This window comes from Phytophthora ramorum (assembly GCF_020800215.1).
Source record: "Phytophthora ramorum isolate Pr-102 chromosome Unknown Phyram_PR-102_s0018, whole genome shotgun sequence".
Taxonomy (NCBI): domain Eukaryota; phylum Oomycota; class Peronosporomycetes; order Peronosporales; family Peronosporaceae; genus Phytophthora; species Phytophthora ramorum.
Window position 1 is genome coordinate 767,908 of NW_027150664.1, and position 19,779 is coordinate 787,686.

The following is a 19,779-nucleotide window of genomic DNA, read 5'->3' on the forward strand; positions in this document are numbered from 1 at the left end:
TAGAGTGCAGCACGCTGTGCTGGGCGATGCTGCACACGGCTAGGGTATCGTCGTCCCACAGCATTTGATTGCCAGAACCAAAGACCTCGATGGCAACAGATTGGACGAAGGAGGCGGACGTAACTCTATCGTTTTTTATGCCTGCATCTTCCGGAACCCAGCCGCTGCAAAAACGCATGCGACTTCCGGATGGCTAGTCAAACCTGCAGTTCGGTCTCTGAGTCACGCCCCGACTCCGACCATGGCAAACTATTCGCACTGCAGAAACCTGTTCGGTAGACTGCCGTCAAAACGGTTGGGATGCAACCTTGGTCGTATAATCCATGGCCTCAAAAGAAGTACTTGGCGAATTGTCGATTGGAGCGAACAAGTGGTTTCGCAAAACGTCAACTTGTCAGTGCCAACAACACCGCGCCATTGACAGGCATGATCCATCGTCACGGATTTGATACGTGAGCGAGAAGAGCCGACGGGGTCAACCACGTCGGTTCACCCGCAAACCGCATCCAGCAGGACGGCTGCAGGAAAACAACTGGGACTACCGATCTTGGCGTTTGGGACGCAAGGTCCGCCAACCCGTTGCATCAGTGTCGCCAAGGCTCCGAACAAACGGTCACAGCAATCCCTGATGGCCGCGCAATGTCTGACTAAACCGTTAGTCGGTGCCAACAAGTCCTCATTAATCAATTTGCCTCCCCGGCAGCAAGTGGCCAAGCATCCAGCCAACTCCACACATTTCATTGCTGCAATTAACAATGGCCAAGTCCTTTGCATCGTTCGCGGCGTCCGCTGCCCTCCTCGTTGCAGCTGCGACTGCTGCCTCGTTGCCTGACGGCACGTGGCCCGCCAGCACCGGCACCGTGCAGTACTCTGCGGCCTACACGGTCAAGGCCGGCGAGGTCTTCGACGGAAAGATGCAGACCTTTGAGCGCTCGGACATTTCGTGCGAGGGCCAGACGGAAAGCGGGTCGTCCACAGCCGTGTTCCTCGTGGAGGCCGGCGGCACCCTCAAGAACGCCATCATCGGCAAGAACCAAATGGAGGGCGTGCACTGCGACAAGCACGACTGCATCATTGAGAATGTCTGGTGGGACGACGTGTGCGAGGACGCCCTGAGTGTCAAGGGCGGCTCGGCGTCTAGCGTGACGAAGGTCATCGGCGGTGGCGCCCGCTACGCCGACGACAAGGTCATCCAGCACAACGGCTACGGCAAGGTCGAGATCGACGGCTTCTACGGCGAGGACATCAGCAAGCTCTACCGCTCGTGCGGCACGTGCGGTGACAAGGCCCGCAAGGTGTCCGTGTCCAACGTGTACGTCGTGAATCCGGGCAACGCCGTCGTGACGGTGAACAAGAACTGGAACGATGAGGCCACGCTGAGCAACATTTGGATCAAGTCGAGCAAGTCCACCGTGAAGGTCTGCCAGTGGTCGCAGGGCAACGCCAACGGCGAGCCCACGATCCTGGGCAACGGTCCGTCCGCTCCGCTGTGCCAGTACTCGGAGAGTGACGTGCACATCAACGAGGATATCTCCAACGCGGCGCAGACTTCCCCCTCGTCGACCTCTTCGTCGTCAGGCGTGACGCAGACGGCTTCCTCCTCTTCGACCGATTCTTCGGTGGCTTCGTCCGCCTCATCGTCGCAGGTCCCCACGCAGGCGTCGTCTTCCTCGACGGCCTCCTCGCTCTCGTCGTCCGCTTCAGCTTCGGCTTCGGCTTCGTCTCAGATCTCTTCGAACTCGTCGTCCACTGACGATTCGGATGCGGCTGGCCCCGGTACGGTGTCACCCGTGGAAAGCGGTAGCTTCGAGCAGTCCGTTGTGAGCACAGACGCTAGCCGGACCGAGCAGCAGGAGTCGACGGAGGAGCCTACGAGCGCTCCTTCTCTCTCGACCTCGAGCTCCGGTTCGGTGGACCCGTCTTCGGAGGATGTATCGCAGACAGCCGTACAGCAGTCGAGCGTTGCGTCTAGCAGCGCGACCGATGTCCCTATGACCGATGTGGTGCTTGACTGTGGCTCCTCCAGCGGCAGCAATACCAAGCGGGGAGACGTGCCTTCGCAGCCTTCAAGTGTGGCCTCTAGTAGCGAGACGGACACTCCGCAGACGGATGTGGTGTTTGACTGTGGCTCCTCCAACGGCAGCAATACCAAGCGGGGCGACGTGCCTTCGCAGCCTTCTAGTGTGGCTTCTAGTAGCGAGACGGACACCCCGCAGACTGATGTGATGCTTGACTGTGGTTCCTCGTCTGGCAGCAGTACCGTACAGATCGAGGTGCCTACTCAAGAATCAACCGCTGCTTCTACCGCATCGGGTAGCGACAACGCCGCTCAAAACGAAGAGCAGACCATTGCATCCAGTGCCAGCGGTAGCACAACCTCTACTTCCAGCTTCGCCTCCAGCAGCAGCTCCAGCACCGGATCGACCACCCAAAGCTCCAGCACCGGATCCACTACCCAGAGCTCCGGCAGCGATTCACCTACGCAGAGCTCCGGCAGCGACTCACCTACGCAGAGCTCAGGCAGCGATGTACCGACGCAGACCGCTACCAACTCGTCGGGATCGGTGCCAGACGGAACGTGGCCCGCCAGCACGGGAACCGTCCTCTACAAGGAGCCGTACACGATCAAGGCCGGTGAGGTCTTCGACGGCAAGATGCAGACCTTCGAGCGCTCCGACATCACGTGCACGGGCGGTGAGGGCCAGAAGGACACGGCCGTGTTCCTCGTGGAGGCCGGTGGCACCCTCAAGAACGCCATCATCGGCAAGAACCAGAAGGAGGGCGTCCACTGCGACGACCACGACTGCACCATTGAGAACGTCTGGTGGGACGACGTGTGCGAGGACGCTTTGAGCATCAAGGGCGGCTCGGCGTCCAGCGTGACCACCGTGACCAACTGCGGCGCGCGCTACGCCGAGGACAAGGTGGTGCAGCACAACGGCTACGGCACCGTCAAGATCAAGGGCTTCTTCGCGCAGGAGTTCGGCAAGCTCTACCGTTCGTGTGGCACGTGCGGAAACATCCCTCGCATCGTGACGGTGGAGAACGTGTACGCCATCGACCCGCTTGTGAGCGTCGTCACGGTGAACAAGAACTACAACGACAAGGCCACGCTGAAGAACATCTACGTGAAGACGACGGACGGCAAGGACGATGTGAAGGTGTGCCAGTGGTCGCAGGGCAGCAAGACGCCGTCGAACCTGGGCGACGGTCCGTCCGGCTCACTGTGCAAGTACACGGAGAGCGACATCCACATCAACGAGGAGTAACCTTGTCGATATTATAGACTACGGAGATAGAGCGCGAGCCGAAGCGCGCTTTGAAGTATAGTTGTTGGTGCGTATGCAAAACCAAATAGATGTACATGAAATCTAAGTTACAACGGAAGACTACTACTCAAACATCGTTTAGTTTTGTGTTCACTACCCCGTGCATACATGCAAAGCTGATCTGCAAGTCCAATCCTTGCTAACGTTTATAGGTTGTTTAGGCCGAGCCATTCTACCCACGCTTCTTGCTCTTGCATCCTCCCCAAGGTGGATAACCGTCGCTGCTGCTTTCGTCGGTATCGTCCGTGGCATCACCCGCTACACTGCTTCCAGTTGAGGTGGCCTCTGAGGCACTCGCATCGGGTTCAGTCGAGGTAGGTGTCGAAGTTGGAGGATTTGACGCGGAATTCCCAGTGTCTGGGCTTTCTGTGGTAGAAGATGGTGCGGTGGTGGAGGGGGTTTGCGTTGACGGCGCTGTTGAGTTCCCGTTTCCAGCAGTGCTCCCACTGCAATTCTCAACGTACGAAGGCTTGCCAAACATGTAGTATTGCTCGTAGTCGTCGTTGCTCCCCTTGTACTGCGTCGACTCGATCGAGTTAGTGTAGAAGTAGAAACACTCGTCGCTGCCCAAGTCCTCATTCTTGGTCACTCGATCGCCGCCGACAAAGGTCGGACACTCTGGCTCGCTGCTCGAGCCCGCAGATGTGAGCGTGATGTCCGCACACGATACGAACTGCGGCTCGGCCCAGCCGATGTTGCCGTAACTGGACCCCACGCTGAACCAAACCCACTGCAGCACATAGTCACCTTCGTCGAGCCAATTAGGGAGAGTGATCGTGTCCCCGCAGGAGATGGTATAGTCCCCACTGTTGTCGCCGGCGTAGCGACTCGTCGAACCGTCAGCCGGAACACAGTCCGGCCCGGACTCGCGGCACGTGTAGAAGAACACACTGCCATCAAAGTCGGAGGCGGTCTCGGTGCCAACAGGTGAAATCGCCCAGCGGATGAACCCCCCAAGGTGGTTGTTTCGCCAGTAACGAACGTCGATGGTCTCGCCAGGAGCGAAGGAGGTCGGTGTGCCGGGGCTGGTGTTGGGGCAACCCACCGTGCCGTCAGTCGTGCGTGGACCCGTTTCGCGGGATACGGGTTTCACGAGCCACGAATGAGCCTCCACGGAGGCAGGAGTGAAGACGTTCAAGGCGGCGAAGGCAACGAGTGAAAGCGGAAGGAACTTCATCGCAAAAGAGCGAATCCAAAAGTGAGCTGGAGTGGAAGCGAGAAAGTAGAGACCAGATCACCAGACAGCCCTGCGTTGAAAGTTCTGTAGCTTTCACGCATAACTTAGCACCATAAGGCAGTCACTTCAGTCAACTGGACGGATCGCAAGGACGCTTTTGGGTGAGAATTAACGTCATGTGACCGCATGGTTTCGCAGCGTTATCGCACCCGTTTGTTCGGGGAGTTGGTTTAGAGTGCCTGTGGCCGGCGCGATGTCAGGATGACAATCCCTTCCACTGGAAGTTCCAGCGGTTCTTCCGACGGTCCGTGTAAGCAAATGGATAGATACCTACGCCTCATTTCCCATTCATCGCGGGTTCTGGTACCCCAGATCGGTTGATGCGGCTGCGTAAAGTTCTTCTTTGGTCAGTGTGGTGTGATACTTGAAGGTGAAGGTGCTACGTCTGTTAGCGAGCGTGAAAATGCGCATCCCGGCACAGTACGATCTATCATTTCACCAGTGATTCACCGACATGCTGATGTTCAATGTGATTGGTAGCGAGCGCCAACCGTATGTTGGCTCGGAGGCTTTTCCCATTCAACCGGTGCATCTTCGTTGCCGCCTCGGTTGTGAGCGAGATGCGCCTTTGAGTGCCGACGCTTTCGCTGTTTACGGGCTTTCCGGCGTGCTGCTTCGTATTTCGCAGCAGCAGTTGGGTTGTCAAGAGAGGTCAGCGGGCTAACCATCGGGATCAAGCACACCGGGAGCTGCTGCCCTGCACCCTCTCCAAGAATGCTACCCACGTTGTGGTCTGCTGACAGCGCGTAAGAGTGGCTTACATCGTTTTCAGATAACTTGTCATTGATACCCGACTCATGCTCTTCGTACTCGATATCCCACGAGTCTGGCAGATGGCACTCACCGGGTTTGTACCAAGATGACTCGCCCGTGACCGTGTTGTAGTAGTACGCGTAGCCGTCTTCAGTGTACACTTCAATCCACTTTCCGCCTTCACCTTGGGAGTTGAGTCGCGTTGACAATTCCCTCGCCAAGACTGCGGTGGCCTCCAATACTGCACTCTCCTTGGCTGGACTTGAAGGCTTTGCAGTGTAAGTCGTCACCGGCATACTTTGGTAGTCGTTGATAGCCACCGCACATTGGATGTGGTTGTTGCACAGGGCAACGTGATAGGCACGCTCCCCACTGAAATTGTAAACGTGTGGACTGGCTGCAGTCTCTAGCAGTGCGCGAACGTTTTCGAGGCATCCGCAGCCAGCAGCCACATGGAGTGCTGTGTTCCCTTCGCTGCACTGCGCGTCAATAAATCCGTCGTTCAGCAGCTCACATAGGAAATGAAGCGCTTCTAGTCCGGTTGAGCATGCAGCGGCGTAATGCAGTGCTGTCCAGCCATTGCCGTCTCGCACTTCTGGCTGAGCCCCCGAGTCACACAGCAGTTGCATCATCTAGGTCACAGAAATCGCAAGAATTGGTAGTTCGGTGAGGGGTTGGCCGACATTTCTAGCGGAACTGCACGAACCTTGACGTCGCCAGCATTGGCTGCAGCGTGGAAAGCGGTAACTCCGAGAGCGCACGGCAAGTCCACTTGAATCAGTGGCGCGTCAAGCAAAACTCGAGCCGCGGCGAGGTCTCCTGACGCAGCGACCAATAGCAGTGGGCTCTCTTCTCTAGATAAACGAGCACACACGCCCGGTAAATGGATAAGCAGCCACACATTCTCTGAACAAAACGTACTCGTGGTTTTGCATATTGCAGTCCAAACCCATTTGGAGCAGCATCGAAGTTGTGGTAGCACTATGTTCCCCAAGATTGAGGCTGATGGCTAGGTGCAGCAACGAGTTGCCGTCAACGTCGCACAGCGACGACAAGCATTGCGAACTATAGCCCGAAAGCTCTAACATCGAGCAAAGTCTGTTTTCCAGCGCCTGCCTGCTACGTTCCTCCCGTTCACTGAGCAACAAGCGAGAGATCTCGTCGACAACAGCCTTGTCGATCGTTTCAGCAGCGGTCGACTGCGTCTCTCGTTCGTCTAAGGGGGAATTCCGCGCGTATTTGCTGAGTTCATCCAGATATTCTTGCCACTGCTGTGCGTTGAGCTCCAGTCGATAAGGAACGAGGCCAAGTGTAGCTTCAAGTGCCTTGTCAGGCCTCCACTGGAATACAACTGTGCGATCGTCACGCGTAACTATCTGGAAGCTGTTCGCAGGCTCGTTCAGGACAGATACCTCAGTGATATCGGTGAAAGAGATGAAACTTGTAGTGGACGTGACGCTGTCTTCACTGTCAAACTCTCTGTCATGCCGCCACTGTAGACGACTGATCGATCCATCCACCTCGCACCACACGCGGCGAGCTACGCCCAATTTTGCAGCTTGTTCTTTGGTATCCTCACAAAACTCGAGGCTCCTCGTGGCGGAACATCGACGCAAGTGATCCAGCTCGTAGTCACGGTCGGACACCCAGCACACGCCACACTGATCGCATCTTCGAGGATACTCGCGAAACTGAGGTGCTGGAGGGGGATGAATGGTGCAGCTTCCGGTACGATTGCTGCCTTCGGACGGGAACTTCCAGAGGTAGCCACCGATCGGCAGTACCTCGGCTTCTTGGGCTACTACTTCCTGATGACAGTTAGCGGAGGCGACTACGGCTTCCACGAGAGATGCCAGGACAGACTCAACCTCAGATGCGTCCGACATGACTCAAGTGCAATGCTTGGGTCGAAGGTGGAGCTATTCACTCCTAGTCGTTTCATGCCAGCGACGAAATACTTCAAATATAGCTGGACGGCTTACCTGACTCAGTACACTATTGATTTGGATGTTAGGCAAACGACTGCAACTTGTCAACATACTGGGCAGACGACATGACCTGGGCGCCTCGCCTTGAAAAACTCTCCAGCATCGAGTCCCCCGTAGTGGGCCCTCTCATCGGGAGAAGCGCTTCTTTCAGCACGGTGACCTGGTAGCCTCTGTCCAACGCAGTCTGCACACAAGACTCGACGCTGCCCAGCACCGAGATGCCCATAACCACGATATGCGTGACCATCAGGTTCCGCAGGACGTAGTCAAGGTTCGTAGCCGCGAACACACTGGGGCAAACAACAATCAGTATCTAAACAATACGAGAGAAGGCGCCCGCTACGTACTTGACGCCTGTTCGAGGGAGGACGATGTCACTATCCTCAGCAGGGGCGATTCGCTTAGGAATTCGAGCACCGAAGCCGTGCTTGGGAACGTGAATGCCTGCGTGCTTGTGTGCCCGAGAACGCTCCCGACCGTCGCGCGTGGCACTCTCCACCACAGAGTAAATGACTTCCATGCCTTCAGTCGCGCGGCTAGCGAGTAGGACGTCCTGGATCGTTGGAATGAGCACATTGTCTACGCGCTCGTGGAACTCAACGTTGGTCTCCCCCGAGCGACCTCTGGTTGGACTTGAGCGAGTCGGCTCGGGCTCGTTCTTCCTGTCCGAGTCCTCATCGCTTTCAATGTCGATCGAGTCCGCTGTCCGCTTCGCACCATATCCGTGACGCAGCGTAAAGTAGTTTTGGACGTCCAGAATCACCAAGGCGGTCGTCATGGGACACCAATGCAGCATCGCCAGCGTAGCCGCAGCGTGTGCACCCCCACCTCCATTTTGGTTATCTCCTCGACAGGCATCGTACCGTTCCTCAGCTTGGCTGCGGCGTGTCGAGCAAACCGAGCCGCTTTTCGCCGAAGATGAAGCCGGCGACCAGTCGAAGGCGAACTCGCTGGCGCTCGTACTCGGCGTAGCAACGACGAGCTCAGACGAAGACCTTGGTGCGGACTCTTTCGAGGGAGACGCCTTACCCAGCCGATTGCGCAGCAAGGTCGCTGCCTCTTGCTGCTGATGCTCACGCTGCTGCTTGAGCTCGACACTGCGTGCTGCACTTCGAGTCTGCTGCGCGAGACTTTCCTGCTGCGCCAGCACCCGAGACGCCGTCTCCGCTCCGAGGAATCGAATCGTCAAGGTCAGTTCTCTGCGGTCCAGGTACGCTTCACGTACCTGCTGGAAGATCTCGATGGCATGAGCTCGCGACACCATCATAGCCGGAATCGCCACGGTCGCTTCCAGCTGATCGTGACGCTGACCTGCATCCATGACGAACGCCTCCCCGCTACCGTCATCGCTGTTGTTGGCCACCAGCACGGCCACTGCACCAGCTAGCTGCGCGTGCAGCACCTTGGTGACGAAGTCGCATATCCCGCGCTGGAGGACCGCGATCTTGCCCCGAAGCTCGAACGCATTTTTCAGCGGAATGTGCGCGGTCACCGGCTGCGCCACGATGGCCTGCGCGTAGATATCGTGGCCCTCCCGCACGCCGGTAGCGCCAAAGTCGGCCATGGGGCAGTACACCAGTTGCCCTTGCAGCTCCACGAACGGCCAGAACATGCTGCAATTGGGACTCGACTTAAGATATGCGACCAGCCGTGAAGAGGCGCCTCCATTCGTGGAAGTGCAGCGGCGATGGCGAGTCTACCCCCTAGCACGTCGGCCATGGTCAAGCAGTCCCCTCACAGCTCCATGGGTCTCGGGTTCTTGTCGTCCCCGCAGGCCTCCGACTACCTGCCGTCCATCTCGCCGACCGTCGTATACTCGACGACTCAAGCTGCGTGGACGTCTCAAGAGCTGCAGACACTGCACACAGGCCTCGCGCAGTTCCCCGCCGACCAGTTCGACAACGTCACGCGGTACATCAAGATTGCCGTCACGCTGCCACGAAAGTGCGTGCGCGACGTCGCCTTCAAGGTCAAGGCGCTCGGGTACCCAAGCGGCCAACCAGCAGCTAACGCCACGAAACGCATGAAGATCGAGCCGTACCAAGAGTCCAACCAGCAATCCGCCGAGCTGGAAGAGGCCCGACTCGCCGCGCTGCTGCAGGACAACGTGCTGGCCATCAACACGATGCGCACGAACCTGCTCAACGGCAAAGCGGACGAGAACCGCGCGCAGATGCTCAAGTTCCGCGATAACTGCCACACGGTGATGTCCGCGTGCGTTGCTTCCTCATCTGTTACCGATAGCGGAGCTTGGGGCTAATTTGTCTTCTTTCGTGTGAGTTGAACAGACTCGGCGGCATCTGCACGTCCATTCCACCGCTGCCACTGCAGCTTGACACATCGCTGCTGGCCGAAGACAACTACGACGGAAAGAATAGCAATAGTAATAATGACAGCAACAGCAGCAAGAACCAGTAGGGAGCGACGGCAACGGATTGCACATATACTTAGCCAGTAATCTTTCATTCCTCTGCAGACGCCCAACCACATATAGAGCAACCATTCCATTACAAAGAGTAAGGTCTCATGAAACACATCTATTTGGTCTACATACTCATCAACAGCAATACTTCAAAGTGCGCTTCGGCTCGCGCTCTATCTACCCGTGGAGCGGAATATCAACGAATTCAATCTTCGTTGATGTGCACGTCGCTCTCCGTGTACTTGCACAGTGAGCCGGACGGACCGTCGCCCAGGTTCGACGGCGTCTTGCTGCCCTGCGACCACTGGCACACCTTCACATCGTCCTTGCCGTCCGTCGTCTTCACGTAGATGTTCTTCAGCGTGGCCTTGTCGTTGTAGTTCTTGTTCACCGTGACGACGCTCACAAGCGGGTCGATGGCGTACACGTTCTCCACCGTCACGATGCGAGGGATGTTTCCGCACGTGCCGCACGAACGGTAGAGCTTGCCGAACTCCTGCGCGAAGAAGCCCTTGATCTTGACAGTGCCGTAGCCGTTGTGCTGCACCACCTTGTCCTCGGCGTAGCGCGCGCCGCAGTTGGTCACGGTGGTCACGCTGGACGCCGAGCCGCCCTTGATGCTCAAAGCGTCCTCGCACACATCGTCCCACCAGACGTTCTCAATGGTGCAGTCGTGGTCGTCGCAGTGGACGCCCTCCTTCTGGTTCTTGCCGATGATGGCGTTCTTGAGGGTGCCGCCGGCCTCCACGAGGAACACGGCCGTGTCCTTCTGGCCCTCACCGCCCGTGCACGTGATGTCGGAGCGCTCGAAGGTCTGCATCTTGCCGTCGAAGACCTCGCCGGCCTTGATCGTGTACGGCTTCTTGTAGAGGACGGTTCCCGTGCTGGCGGGCCACGTTCCGTCTGGCACCGATCCCGACGAGTTGGTAGCAGTCTGTTTCGGTGAGTCACTGGTCGAACTCTGCGTAGGCGAGTCGGTGCTGGGTTTCTTTGTGGCTTTGGTGCTGGGCTTCTTCGTAGCCTTGGAGCTGGGCTTCTTGGTAGCAGGGCTGGTGGTCGGGCTCGACTGCTGCTCAACACCGGTTTGCGCCGCGTTGGAGATATCCTCGTTGATGTGCACGTCACTCTCCGAGTACTGGCACAGCGGCTCAGACGGACCGTTGCCCAGGATCTTGGGCTCGCCGTTGGCGTTGCCCTGCGACCACTGGCAGACCTTCACGGTGGACTTGCTCGACTTGATCCAAATGTTGCTCAGCGTGGCCTCGTCGCCCCAGTTCTTGTTCACCGTCACGACGGCGTTGTCCGGATTCACGACGTACACGTTGGACACGGACACCTTGCGGGCCTTGTCACCGCACGTGCCGCACGAGCGGTAGAGCTTGCTGATGTCCTCGCCGTAGAAGCCGTCGATCTCGACCTTGCCGTAGCCGTTGTGCTGGATGACCTTGTCGTCGGCGTAGCGGGCACCACCGCCGATGACCTTCGTCACGCTAGACGCCGAGCCGCCCTTGACACTCAGGGCGTCCTCGCACACGTCGTCCCACCAGACATTCTCAATGATGCAGTCGTGCTTGTCGCAGTGCACGCCCTCCATTTGGTTCTTGCCGATGATGGCGTTCTTGAGGGTGCCGCCGGCCTCCACGAGGAACACGGCTGTGGACGACCCGCTTTCCGTCTGGCCCTCGCACGAAATGTCCGAGCGCTCAAAGGTCTGCATCTTTCCGTCGAAGACCTCGCCGGCCTTGACCGTGTAGGCCGCAGAGTACTGCACGGTGCCGGTGCTGGCGGGCCACGTGCCGTCAGGCAACGAGGCAGCAGTCGCAGCTGCAACGAGGAGGGCAGCAGACGCCGCGAACGATGCAAAGGACTTGGCCATTGTTAATTGCAGCAATGAAATGTGTGGAGTTGGCTGGATGCTTGGCCACTTGCTGCCGGGGAGGCAAATTGATTAATGAGGACTTGTTGGCACCGACTAACATTTTAATCAGACAGACACTGCGACCATCAAAGACTCCTGTGGCCGTTTGTAAGGCGCCTTGGCGACAGCAATGCAGGTTGCATACATGTACATGTAACCCGTTGCATTGCGACGGGTTGGTGGGCCTTACGTAGCCCCAGTTGTTTTCCTGCAGCCGTCCTGCTGGATGCGGTTTGCGGGTGAACCGACGTGGTTGACCCGGTTGACTCTTTTCGCTCACGTATCAAATCGTGACGATGGATCATGCCTGTCAAATTGACAGTGTCAATGGCGCGGTCTGACAAGTTGACGTTTTGCGAAACCACTTGTTCGCTCCAATCGACAATTCGCCAAGTACTTCTTTTGAAGCCATGGATTATACGACCAAGGTTGCATCCCAACCGTTTTGACGGCAGTCTACCGAACAGGTTTCTGCAGTGCGAATAGTTTGCCATGGTCGGAGTCGGGGCGTGACTCAGAGACCGAACTGCAGGTTTGACTAGCCATCCGGAAGTCGCATGCGTTTTTGCAGCGGCTGGGTTCCGGAAGATGCAGGCATAAAAAACGATAGAGTTACGTCCGCCTCCTTCGTCCAATCTGTTGCCATCGAGGTCTTTGGTTCTGGCAATCAAATGCTGTGGGACGACGGTACCCTAGCCGTGTGCAGCATCGCCCAGCACAGCGTGCTGCACTCTAGCGCTGGACGTTCAGTTCTAGGGGTCTGGATGCTGGGTTGGCACATGTATTATAGGTTTCTTTCCGTCCACCCTGCTGCTGCATTACATTTATGATTGCGGACATTCTTCTCTCCGAATGGTGACCTCGCATTGTCGAAACCACTTCAGTGTCCAGCTGGGGCCACTCGAGTGCCGGACGGGCATCAGATCAATTGTACGGGCACTAGGAATTCCCTGGCAGGGAATACTTGATGCGTGCACCGTAGCGGCATTACAGTCATCCTGGAGGGCCCACTTCTATAGGGAACAATTTTGCGCTCGTGACGTCTCTCGACGGGACATTGACATCCACGGGCCGACTACAGGGCGTTCACCACCACGAGATCTGTCGTAAGATGGCGCCGAGGCCTTGGGCCTACCGCTGCGCAATTTGCCGCTTCGCCACGCTCAGTCAGCTATAATTTCCTTGACGATATGAAGCGGCTGTTTCCGATAGTCGTGTTAATCAACGAGATGGTTGTTCTGGAGCACCACATGATAGAACCGAGGCCGTGGCCGTCAGTGGATCTGGACCAAAAGGCTCGTTTATTTTCTGCTTCAGTCACCGCTGTGTTACATGTAGCTAGCTTGGCACCTTCCCGACGCTAACGCCCTCTATTGCTGTCGCTCTTCTCCAGGGACCGCAAAACGAAGGGCGCTGGTCGGCTCAACCACGCGATCCTTTTTCATCCGTGGAGTCTGTCAAGATATTAAAAGAAGCTGGGATCGACTGAATGGCCCCAGATGGGGGCGGGCAAATGCTGCCAGAGCACTACATGTATAATAAATAGTACAAGGCGAAGCGTTCATGCAACAACAGTTCGGACAGAAATAAATCTACTTGGTACTAAGCAGTGCTTCGCAACTGGGAGATCGACAGCCGTCTGCAACTTTTAGCAGGCAAGACACTGGGTCAGGAGTAATCACGCGGAAGTACATTGTTTTTCAAGCTGCAGCTGCCGTAAGGTATTAGTAGCCACACCAGCCCCTTATATTAATAGCCCAGAGTTCAATACAAGACTTGCCTTCACCACGTACTTGTAATGTACATTCTGGCTCTGCCCTTACCAAACTCCTTCGACGAACTCGTTTGGCGCTCACAACCGGTCAACAAGCGTGACGCCGTGCGAACAGCAAAAATGCATAGCGTTAAGTTGTTAGCGTGTCAGCATTGCAGCTCGTGATCCATCGTCACGATTTGATACGTGAGCGAAAAGAGTCAACCGGGTCAACCACGTCGGTTCACCCGCAAACCGCATCCAGCAGGACGGCTGCAGGAAAACAACTGGGGCTACGTAAGGCCCACCAACCCGTCGCAATGCAACGGGTTACATGTACATGTATGCAACCTGCATTGCTGTCGCCAAGGCGCCTTACAAACGGCCACAGGAGTCTTTGATGGTCGCAGTGTCTGTCTGATTAAAATGTTAGTCGGTGCCAACAAGTCCTCATTAATCAATTTGCCTCCCCGGCAGCAAGTGGCCAAGCATCCAGCCAACTCCACACATTTCATTGCTGCAATTAACAATGGCCAAGTCCTTTGCATCGTTCGCGGCGTCTGCTGCCCTCCTCGTTGCAGCTGCGACTGCTGCCTCGTTGCCTGACGGCACGTGGCCCGCCAGCACCGGCACCGTGCAGTACTCTGCGGCCTACACGGTCAAGGCCGGCGAGGTCTTCGACGGAAAGATGCAGACCTTTGAGCGCTCGGACATTTCGTGCGAGGGCCAGACGGAAAGCGGGTCGTCCACAGCCGTGTTCCTCGTGGAGGCCGGCGGCACCCTCAAGAACGCCATCATCGGCAAGAACCAAATGGAGGGCGTGCACTGCGACAAGCACGACTGCATCATTGAGAATGTCTGGTGGGACGACGTGTGCGAGGACGCCCTGAGTGTCAAGGGCGGCTCGGCGTCTAGCGTGACGAAGGTCATCGGCGGTGGTGCCCGCTACGCCGACGACAAGGTCATCCAGCACAACGGCTACGGCAAGGTCGAGATCGACGGCTTCTACGGCGAGGACATCAGCAAGCTCTACCGCTCGTGCGGCACGTGCGGTGACAAGGCCCGCAAGGTGTCCGTGTCCAACGTGTACGTCGTGAATCCGGACAACGCCGTCGTGACGGTGAACAAGAACTGGGGCGACGAGGCCACGCTGAGCAACATTTGGATCAAGTCGAGCAAGTCCACCGTGAAGGTCTGCCAGTGGTCGCAGGGCAACGCCAACGGCGAGCCCAAGATCCTGGGCAACGGTCCGTCTGAGCCGCTGTGCCAGTACTCGGAGAGTGACGTGCACATCAACGAGGATATCTCCAACGCGGCGCAAACCGGTGTTGAGCAGCAGTCGAGCCCGACCACCAGCCCTGCTACCAAGAAGCCCAGCTCCAAGGCTACGAAGAAGCCCAGCACCAAAGCCACAAAGAAACCCAGCACCGACTCGCCTACGCAGAGTTCGACCAGTGACTCACCGAAACAGACTGCTACCAACTCGTCGGGATCGGTGCCAGACGGAACGTGGCCCGCCAGCACGGGAACCGTCCTCTACAAGAAGCCGTACACGATCAAGGCCGGCGAGGTCTTCGACGGCAAGATGCAGACCTTCGAGCGCTCCGACATCACGTGCACGGGCGGTGAGGGCCAGAAGGACACGGCCGTGTTCCTCGTGGAGGCCGGCGGCACCCTCAAGAACGCCATCATCGGCAAGAACCAGAAGGAGGGCGTCCACTGCGACGACCACGACTGCACCATTGAGAACGTCTGGTGGGACGATGTGTGCGAGGACGCTTTGAGCATCAAGGGCGGCTCGGCGTCCAGCGTGACCACCGTGACCAACTGCGGCGCGCGCTACGCCGAGGACAAGGTGGTGCAGCACAACGGCTACGGCACTGTCAAGATCAAGGGCTTCTTCGCGCAGGAGTTCGGCAAGCTCTACCGTTCGTGCGGCACGTGCGGAAACATCCCTCGCATCGTGACGGTGGAGAACGTGTACGCCATCGACCCGCTTGTGAGCGTCGTCACGGTGAACAAGAACTACAACGACAAGGCCACGCTGAAGAACATCTACGTGAAGACGACGGACGGCAAGGACGATGTGAAGGTGTGCCAGTGGTCGCAGGGCAGCAAGACGCCGTCGAACCTGGGCGACGGTCCGTCCGGCTCACTGTGCAAGTACACGGAGAGCGACGTGCACATCAACGAAGATTGAATTCGTTGATATTCCGCTCCACGGGTAGATAGAGCGCGAGCCGAAGCGCACTTTGAAGTATTGCTGTTGATGAGTATGTAGACCAAATAGATGTGTTTCATGAGACCTCACTCTTTGTGATGGAATGGTTGCTCCATAATTCGCCGATAGCTGACAGATGAGCTTACAACCCCCGCAAGCTCGGTAGCTCTCTGCTTAACATGCAGTTTAGAAGACGCTTACACCCCACAGCTAGGGGGAGAGAGAATACCAAAAGGAAAGCTAGCGGGTGCGTTGCCAAACTCTATCGGACGGACGAGTGAAAACCGTGGTGGTATCCCCGGTACTCGCCACTGTTGGGCGACAACAACGACGACAGAAGAGATAGCAATAAGAACCAGTAGGGAACGACGCATGCTTGGCACACGCCTGGTTGGCAGCCTCCTCATGCGAGCTATCGCTTGTATCTGTCTGTTCGTCCACAAGTAGCATTTCGACCCTCTGCTCCGCCTCTCAGTCAACGTCTACGATCATGTCGGTCCGAGCGGCTACGGCTGTGACTCCGGCTTCGTCTGTCTCGGTCGCGGCCTCTGTCCCGACCACGTTCCCGGCCGCGGCTCCGACTGCGACTCCGCTTCCGTCGATCGGAGCGACTCTGACTACGACTGCGGCTCCTGCGACGACGGTCTCTGTCCGCCGACCTTCTGCTGCTACGGCGCTCCCTGTCCTCTCCACGGGGTTTGTCCGTGTTGAGCCCGGAGCGCCTGTCCGTCTGTTTGTCCTCTTTGTCCTTCCGCTTCTTCCTCTTCTTCTTGTCCTCACCAGGCAGCGTCGGCCTCTTGGTGGCGCCCAGTCCCAGCAGCTTGTGCCTTGGCTGCGGAGCCGCGCCTACGTCCTCCGGGTCCACGTCCCCTGTCCAGCCCATGCCCCTCAGTAGCGCGGCACCGAAGGCCTCCACGGGCACCGACTCGTACACGTCGCTGTGCACGTCCGGGGCCTCGGGGCGCAGCGCCACGTCGTGTCGGTACTTGTCTGTGACGTCCTGCAGGTCGTCGAGGCCGGGCACGGCGTTCTGCTGCAAAATGGGTCTCTTCCGGTCGCTTTTAGGTCTCTTCTCGCCGTCTGTGAACAGCTCCGCGCGCTTTTTGGCCTTCTCGCTGATCGGGATTACGAGCGTCTGCTGCGCATCCTTTTGGCCCCGAATTTGGGTCTCGGCGAGAATCTGCGCCGCTGCTTGCTCGTCTGCAGTCTCTGGAGTGTTGGTCTTCTTTGGGCTCTTGTCATGTTGGTCCTCCTTCTGGTCCTCTGTAGGTCCCTGCCAGGCGTTCGTCTCCACCAAGGGGATCACCAGCGGCTTCTGTCCGTCCGCCGAGAGGGCCGCGGGCGCGTTGGGGTCGAAGTCCGTCACGAAGACCTTCTCGGGAGATGCAGGCGCCGTCGGCACGGACGCGGAGAAGCCCGTGGACGTCCCCAGCGCCTTCCTCTTGCCCTTCTTGAGCGCGAACCCGCCCAGCTTCATGGCGGCGACAGCTAAATTTTACCGGCAATTTATTTCTGGCGCACGGTTTTAGCGGTATAGTGAAACCAAATCTAAACCCCTCAATTTCAGGTAAGCATTCCCCACTATCAAAGAGGAACTTTGCAATGTGCAAGGGAGCACAAGGACTTGTCCGACTAGCTTGCGGTTCAACGCTATACATCTAGAGCCTTTGGTCGCATGGTCGCTTGACGCTCAACATATCGTCATTACAAGCGCAGCTTCCTATTTATATGCGTCAGGCTGCGACTAACTTGTCCACGGCTTAGACTCCTGCCCAGTCCACCCTTTGCTAAATGCATAGCGACCTGACTACCGCTGCCAGCCAAGCTCGCAAAGCTTGCTGGGCTTCTCCGTGCAATGGTGGCCAAGGTCACGCCCGTCACGAGACCGCCTTCTGTGAAAAGTGCAGTACGCTCGCTGCCAGGCGCCAGACAATCCTCGTTCACGACCGATGCTACCGCTCTCCGTCTTTCTTCAACGACAAGCTTCTCCCAACACCAAAGGCTACCTGCTACCATCAAAAAGCGGACCCGCGCGGAGTTCGAAAGTGGTTCGGCTAGTGAAGCGGTGAGGAGGCGCAAGGCTACCTTGTTTGCAGCAGTAGCAGCGCGGAGATTGAACGCTCGACATCCGCTGACGCTCAACGAGGAAGTAGGTGAAGAGTACATGCGGCGCCTGCGCGCGCTCTTTCACGCAAGTGACGCTGACGAGAATAACGCCATAACGCCGAGCGAGTTGCTGGTCCTGGTGAAACTCATGGGAGGAAGTGTCGTGGAGGCCCGCGCATTCGGAGCTACCGCCAGCGGATCACTACGTCGACAAGATCAAGTGGTGACCTTCGACGCATTCTTAGACGTGTGTCGGCCACTCATCGTACGATGTGCTCAAGAGAGACGGCCACTTCCGCCTACAAGCTTCGTTGCTCAATGTAAACCACTGAAGAACGGTATGTTTTCTGGACGCATTGACGCGTGGAAAACGGGTTTTCCAGCGAGAGAAATTGGTGGTCGTGAGGCAACAAGTGTAGGATAGCCATTGTTCAATTTGCCGCGTAAATCCAAAGTTCCAACGGCTTCGCTATCCATCTCGACTCTCCCATGACGAGCACGACACGTAGATGCAGTCCCTGGCTCCACGCTCCGGTCTTCGTGCGCCATGAGGCCCACTGGGTACACGGTCAAGTCGTCGAGATCTTGGACGCGACCTGATGGTTCAACCAGGGAACGGCACCCCCATCCGATGCCGCGCGACAAACGCGCACAAAATCGACCCGATCATCGCCCTCCTGTTCGGCCAAAGCCGACTATCCCCGACGCTGACGCCAGCTGCGGTCCGGGAGGGACACGCCACGGTTCTTTCCCGCCTTCTTGGGGACCAGCATTCCCCGGGTGCGCGTCCGACCCGCGACATCGCTAAGCTACTTGCGGGCCTCGTGGAGGATGACAGCCTTCCCAACGGGACTGCTCAGTGTGCGTGGGTCTCGCCAGCCGACGGACAACGGCACCTCTTCAGCCTTCAGCATGCCGTCGACTATGTCTTCGTGCACGAGAGCTCTGCCCGGCGCATTAGCAAGACTGTTCGCGAAAGTGTCGGGGAGACGTTTTTCTCCCCGCCGAGGCGCACGGCGGTTTCCACGCCGCCTCTTGCGCATGTCCCTACGACTGTAACTCAGTGCAGCCAGGACCAACCAGACTCTCTCTTCGACGACGACAGCGAGGCCGATGCCTCTGAGCCTGTTGGCTCACGCTCACGCCTTACGGCAAACGGCGGAGACCGCCAACGACTCGTTCTTGAGGAGCTGGCAGCTTTTCCTGACGTGCTGGAGAGGTATCTAGCGGCCCGCCGAGCACGACCAACCGAGAACGCTGAAAGGGATCTGGCGGCGCAGTCACGACACCGGGCCCCAAGCTCGAGCGAAGATAACGTTTCGCATGATGTCGGGCCCAGGCCCAAGCGCCAGCGTTGCATCAGCGACGACGGCCTCGATGAGGACTCGCTCCACCACCGGTCCAAGCTACTATTTCGACCAACACCCTCGCAGCGACAAGTACACGACCTTACCCACGCGCCTCGTACTCCAGGTACGTCTGCGCATGAATTTGTTACGAGTTTGCTGGCCCACAACGCGGTGACGTTTGCCCCCCACCCGGCGACGCTAACCCGATTGTACGACTTCGCGTTCGGGGTGCATGGGTTGTCAATTTTGCACTTGAATCACCTCGAGCCCCTCGCTCGTGTGGGCTGGGTGCTGGCGTCTAAGGAGAAAGGCACCAAGATCAACATGCAAAACTTCTCCTCTGCTGTGGAACTCCCCACGGTCGCGGCAACAGAGTCACTCGCCCAGATCAAGGCAGCGCTGGACAGTCTGAAGACATATTGTGACGCATTCTGCTCATTGTCAACATGCCGCGTCGTTCAGGTGCTCCTGCAGGTCGTCCAGGAGACAGCGGGTCTCGAGTTATGGGAAGCAACCGATCTCAAGTACCTGATTTACTGGATCGACACGGCTCTGGAGCGGTACCGATCCGCCGTGGCGGACGACGCTCGTACCGGCCAGAATACACGCATGCAATTTCACGCCACGGTGACGCCTGCTGACCCCGAGCTTCAGCGATTTACCCAGCTTGTTACGGCGAAGAAGGTCCAGCTCCTGCTGCACG

The 19,779-nt window shown here is 57.7% G+C and overlaps 6 protein-coding genes across 6 annotated transcripts; 2 read left to right on the plus strand and 4 right to left on the minus strand.

Moving 5' to 3' along the window:
- Positions 1 to 1,037: 1,037 nt before the first annotated feature.
- On the plus strand, positions 1,038 to 3,269 carry KRP23_13621 (putative pectate lyase G; the record flags this gene model as incomplete). The annotated part of the gene is made up of 1 exon (XM_067884353.1): positions 1,038 to 3,269. The coding sequence occupies one exon, from the start codon at positions 1,038 to 1,040 to the stop codon at positions 3,267 to 3,269; it is 2,232 nt and encodes a 743-aa protein (XP_067738379.1).
- Positions 3,270 to 3,501: 232 nt separating this feature from the next.
- On the minus strand, positions 3,502 to 4,506 carry KRP23_13622 (uncharacterized protein; the record flags this gene model as incomplete). Its single annotated transcript, XM_067884354.1, has 1 exon — positions 3,502 to 4,506. The coding sequence occupies one exon, from the start codon at positions 4,504 to 4,506 to the stop codon at positions 3,502 to 3,504; it is 1,005 nt and encodes a 334-aa protein (XP_067738380.1).
- A 524-nt stretch (positions 4,507 to 5,030) lies between these two features.
- KRP23_13623 (Protein VAPYRIN) lies at positions 5,031 to 7,205 on the minus strand (the record flags this gene model as incomplete). Its single annotated transcript, XM_067884355.1, has 3 exons — positions 5,031 to 5,951; positions 6,026 to 6,173; positions 6,241 to 7,205. 3 exons carry the CDS (start codon positions 7,203 to 7,205, stop codon positions 5,031 to 5,033), a joined length of 2,034 nt encoding a protein of 677 aa, XP_067738381.1.
- A 124-nt stretch (positions 7,206 to 7,329) lies between these two features.
- Positions 7,330 to 8,919, minus strand: KRP23_13624 (N-carbamoylsarcosine amidase; the record flags this gene model as incomplete). Its single annotated transcript, XM_067884356.1, has 2 exons — positions 7,330 to 7,597; positions 7,655 to 8,919. The coding sequence occupies 2 exons, from the start codon at positions 8,917 to 8,919 to the stop codon at positions 7,330 to 7,332; spliced, it is 1,533 nt and encodes a 510-aa protein (XP_067738382.1).
- A 75-nt stretch (positions 8,920 to 8,994) lies between these two features.
- Positions 8,995 to 9,725, plus strand: KRP23_13625 (uncharacterized protein; the record flags this gene model as incomplete). Its single annotated transcript, XM_067884357.1, has 2 exons — positions 8,995 to 9,521; positions 9,596 to 9,725. The coding sequence occupies 2 exons, from the start codon at positions 8,995 to 8,997 to the stop codon at positions 9,723 to 9,725; spliced, it is 657 nt and encodes a 218-aa protein (XP_067738383.1).
- Positions 9,726 to 15,883: 6,158 nt separating this feature from the next.
- KRP23_13626 (G-patch domain and KOW motifs-containing protein) lies at positions 15,884 to 17,098 on the minus strand (the record flags this gene model as incomplete). The annotated part of the gene is made up of 2 exons (XM_067884358.1): positions 15,884 to 15,932; positions 16,281 to 17,098. The coding sequence occupies 2 exons, from the start codon at positions 17,096 to 17,098 to the stop codon at positions 15,884 to 15,886; spliced, it is 867 nt and encodes a 288-aa protein (XP_067738384.1).
- Positions 17,099 to 19,779: the final 2,681 nt, after the last annotated feature.